This window comes from Chrysochloris asiatica, unplaced genomic scaffold, assembly GCF_000296735.1.
Source record: "Chrysochloris asiatica unplaced genomic scaffold, ChrAsi1.0 scaffold00034, whole genome shotgun sequence".
NCBI lineage: Eukaryota > Metazoa > Chordata > Mammalia > Afrosoricida > Chrysochloridae > Chrysochloris > Chrysochloris asiatica.
The window spans coordinates 2,209,903-2,214,493 of record NW_006408552.1 but is presented as its reverse complement, the minus strand read 5'-3'; the positions used below and the strand labels follow the sequence as shown (position 1 = coordinate 2,214,493).

The 4,591-nt window shown below is 49.4% G+C and overlaps 1 protein-coding gene across 6 annotated transcripts in view; it reads right to left on the bottom strand.

The window, feature by feature from the left end:
* CUX1 (cut-like homeobox 1) overlaps window positions 1-316 on the bottom strand; it is a 460,382-nt gene extending 460,066 nt beyond the window's left edge. For 5 of the 6 annotated variants that reach the window (XM_006859668.1, XM_006859669.1, XM_006859672.1 and 2 more), the window contains exon 1: window positions 242-304. In XM_006859668.1, the coding sequence (XP_006859730.1) occupies window positions 242-304 (63 nt within the window). Of the gene's footprint in view, window positions 1-241 lie in introns of all 6 variants that reach the window. The other variant, XM_006859667.1, reaches the window with a different exon arrangement.
* Between the last annotated feature and the right edge of the window lie 4,275 nt (window positions 317-4,591).

The window sequence follows — 4,591 nt, the reverse complement described above, 5'->3', positions numbered from 1 at the left end:
GGCGCCATCTTGGGCTGATCGATGAATTGAACAAAGAGGATCAATTTCTGATCAAGCGAGTTATCAATGGGGGCCGGGGAGTAAGAGGGACTTGTCCCCGAGTCGGCCCCGCCGTCCCCGGCACCCCCTCCTCCCCTCCGCCGCGGCCCCCGGCGGCGAGGCAGCGCGGGGCCCCGGGGGAGGCCGCGACCGCCCGCAGCCCCCACCCCCGGGCGAGAGGCCGAGCGAGCCGAAGCCTGACCTGCAGCTGCTGTAAATCAAAGCGCTTCCAATATTGAAACATCGATCCCACATTGGCCGCCATCTTGAGACATATTGAGACGGAGTGAGAGGCTGATAGAGAGGGGGCTGGAGTTCAGGAGCCGCCAGGAGGCAGCAGGCGGGCGGCGCCAAAACCCGGCCTGGAGCTGGCCGCCGCCGCCGCCACACAGGAGCGCGGACTCCTCCTCACGGCGCCGCCGCAGCGCGGGCGAGCCGAGCCGGAGCCGGAGTCGGAGCCCGAGGGCCTCGCGCCGACAGCCCCGGCCCCCCGCCCCCCGCCAGCGACTCGGCGGGCACCCTGCCCGCGACCCCCGCCCCTCGGGCCCCGGACCCGGGCGGGCTTGCGTGCGTGTGGCCTTCGGGCTCAGCCCGGCCCCGAGGGGGCGCTGGAGGGCGGCAGGAGGTCCCAGGCCCGGCTCACCTGGGGTGTGTGACAGGGTGGGGGGAAGTGGAGGTATCCCTTGCGGCGCCCAACTCCCGACCCTGCAGGACCCCTACGGCGAAGAGTCGGTGGGATCTGGAGGCGGGCGCGTCGGTGGGGGCGCCGGCGGTGTGCTGGGTGTCGCTCGCCCTGCTGGGGGGCGCTGGGCCGCCGCGACCACCTGCCTGAGCCCAGACCCCACGACCCGAGCTCCAGAGCACCCAGGCGGGTGCGGGGCGCGCTGACCGTTGGCGGCCGCACCTCGAGCCCTCGGTGCCCCAGCAGCGGGGACGCAAAGACCGAGCCCCTCAAAGATGCATTGCATGTTTGGGGGGAATGGACCGGGGAGGAAAGCTCCCCGACCCCCACATAGCTGCACATGTCAATGTCCCATTGCGGAGCTAGAGTCCAGGCACAGCACCGCCACACCACGAAGGTTCGCAGGAGTCCTGGCCGCCTGCTTAGATCAAGTCACGGGGAAAGTCTCGCAACACAGACATCTATGCCCCCACATCACTTCGGCCTCGTAAACTTCTTGCATTGCAGACCCCTCGAGTTTTACTCCTTGGGTGCGAAACTTGGGAAGTTACTTTAGATAGAAAGCCTACGTTTATAAAAATGCTGAAATTTAAGCAAAACAAAAAGAACTGCTTTATTGATTTCCTTTTTCACGGACACCTGGCAACTGCAAGCTTTCTGATCGCCTTCTTTAATTGATTATACAACACGGTTGAGTTTGCGAGTCCAGAAGATACAGAACGTACTCGCCTGCACTTCATTTAATGAGCAATGGATTCAAACGCAAGGGGTTCCTTAATCTTGACAATTACGTGTAAGCAAAATCTATGCACTGTAAAATAAAATGTATACGTGGAAAATAATTGCTTGTCAATTGAATTGTTAAACACTGGTCAGTGGCGTGAACTCGGCATTTTTGAATGAAGGAACTAGAAATGAAAGTCTCCAGGGTTAGAGAACACGCGTGTCCCCAGTCCCCCACTGCCGACTAGGGGATCTCAGTGTCATCCAGCTGCAGCGCCTTCGCCCCATTGGAATGGGGGGGAGGGCTCATTATGCGTCCCGGTTGCAACCTTGATTAGCCCTCGGGGCAGGAAGAGGGTGGGGTGGGGAGCGCGTGGGCGTCGAGAGGCGCAGGGACGTCGCGCCAGATACTGAGCTCCCGACTTCGGGCCACCCTGGGGCGCCGTGGTGTGCGGCGCTGGAGCTCGCGTACTTAGTGGCGCTGCAGCTCAGACCGCGCCGCCCGGTAGAGGGCAGCTGCTCCCCGACACCGGCGCCCTCTGGTCCCCGCGCACGTGCCCACCAGCGCGCCCCGAGTCCCGCGCTTGGGCACTCCCTAGCCCAGAGCATGGCTCCTGGCGGGAAAAGGCATTGCCAGCTCAGGCAATGTCTGTCCGGACGAAATGCCCCTCGTAAGGCGTCCTCCTCCAGACTACACTTTGGGGTCCATCTGGCCCCCTCCTATTTGTGCGGTGGCAGGCAGGCGAGGCCTCGGAATTACTCTTAAAGGTGGCTAGACAAGTAAAATGTGCAGGGGCTTAAATTTTTTTTTCTAAACCTTCCCGTGGGGAAGGCTCAAGCAAAGATCAGGGAAATGGTTTGGATTTGGTGCAGATGTTCTCAATCTAATTATCATGTCAATCCCCTGGGTTTGAACCAAAAAAGTGAAATATATATGACCTGTGTAATACTCCAGAAATACATCTGGTTAGAATTCAGTGTTTCTGAATTCACGGCAATATTTTATAAATAAATTTGATGAGCATGAACTATCCTTGTTACATTTCTGGTTGTATTTATATTATTTGTATGCTAATCAGACTCCTGATGTGGAACTGTAGGATAAGCACTGGACTGCTACCTTCAAGGTTGACAGTTCAAACCCACCAGCTGCTCCTTTGAAACGCTATACAGAGTCGCTATGAGTCGGAACCAACTCGAAGGCACTTAACAACAACCAGACTTAGTAGAGAAAAATTACCTTGAATGGCCCAGGGTCCTAAACTCTAATTAAATTGAAGTTAGATTTCTTCCATCGGTATTTTGGCTTATTGCTCTCTACAGGAAGGAAAAAAATTTGCAATGACTTTGCCAGCACCGTTTAAAGAGGAAATATAACCATTTTAGAAAAGAAAATTATTCAAGATAAATCACTGACCAAAATTATCTTAGCTGAGCAAAATAATCATCAGGGACCTATAAAACAATTTAAAACTATGTTTAATTTTTCTTGAGTGAATATAGACATTGAATAAGAATTAATTGTACATATATACACAGATTTATGTCAAAACACATTGCTACTAGGGTCCCAGTTCATATATGCACGGGTTTGTTCCAAATAAAGCATGCTCAGACATGTCTTTTCCATCAGCAAATGGCTGCAGACAAATTCTCTCAACAATACACATGTCTTAAATCTCATTTGGGAGCCTTCAAAAGTAATTTTTAAAAGGATACTAAAAAAATATCTTTTTGAGAAGATCAGCTAGCACAAAGGGTTGATCTTTCCATCAGTCTTTAAAGCAAGGTTAAAATTAATGAAAATTCTTGCTCCCCCACTTTGGGTACAACTTTTTTTTTTTTTTTTTTTTACTTTTTACTGTGAATTGAGGGAAGGTTTACAGAGCAGATCATCAGTTGTACATTCAACAAACCACACACTTTGCTTCACTACATGGTTGCAATACCCTCCATGTGCCAACAGTTAACTGTTGCATTCCCCCCTCTCTCCTGTAACCTTCATCTTTCCTCTGCTAACCTCCTTCTCATTATATCTTGCCTGCTCTGTCACCCATGTTAACATGTAGTCTAGACCATAGAAGAATTGATGCTTTTGAGTTCTGGTGTTGGAGGAGAATATTGAAAGTTCATGGGCTGCCAAAAGAACCAACAGATCTGTGTTGGAAGAAGTGCAGCCAGAGTGCTCCTTGGAGGCCAGGATGGCCAAACTTCATCTCTCATACTTCAGACATATTGTCAGGAGAGACCAGTTGCTAGAGAAGGATATCATGTTTGGTAAGGTGGAGGGTCAGAGAAAAAGAGGAAGACCCCCAACGAGATTGATTGGCAAAGTGGCAACTCAGGCATGGCAACAATAGTGAGATCGGGTAGTGTTTTATTCTGTTGTGCATAGGGTCGCTATGAGTGGGTACCGACTCAATGGCACCTAACAACAACAACATCATCTAGCCCATTAATAATTTTATTACTCCTCCTCCCCCTATAAACTTCATAGATTATTTCTTTTACCAAGAAAACTTTTTACGTTATTCTCACAATGTTTGTCCTTTGAGACTAACTCATTTCCCTCGGCATAATGTCTTCAAGGTTCAACCAGGCTGTGAGGTGTTTCACAGATTCATCATCACTTTTCAACATTGTGTAGTATCCCATTGTGTATATGTATCAAAGTTTGTTTAACCATTCTTCTGGTGATGGGCATTTAGGCTGTCTCCATCTTTTTGATGTCTCTTATAGACAGCATATTGAAGGATCCAGGTTTCTTATCCATTCTGCTCTTAATGTCTCTTGACATTTATATTCAGTGTAATTATCAATAGGTCTGAGTTGATTGCTGTCTTTTTCTTGTGTGCTTTTTTTGTGTGTGGTGTTACTGGATTCTTTGTTTCACATAATTTGCTACATTGAATTCATTTTGTTTGTGGATTTCCTTGACATTTTCATTTCTATTGTGTTAATGTTTACTTAATTTTTCTGATTTTCCTCTGTTTTATTTTGATGTGCAGGTGCATAATTTTTCTTTAAGGTTAGCCTGTAATTTCTCACTTTTTTCTCCTAACTTAAAACAGTCTTTTTTTGTCTTGAAATTTACATGACTTCCTTGCCATTTGGAAGTTCTCAGTCTACACTATTCCCTCTTTTTGC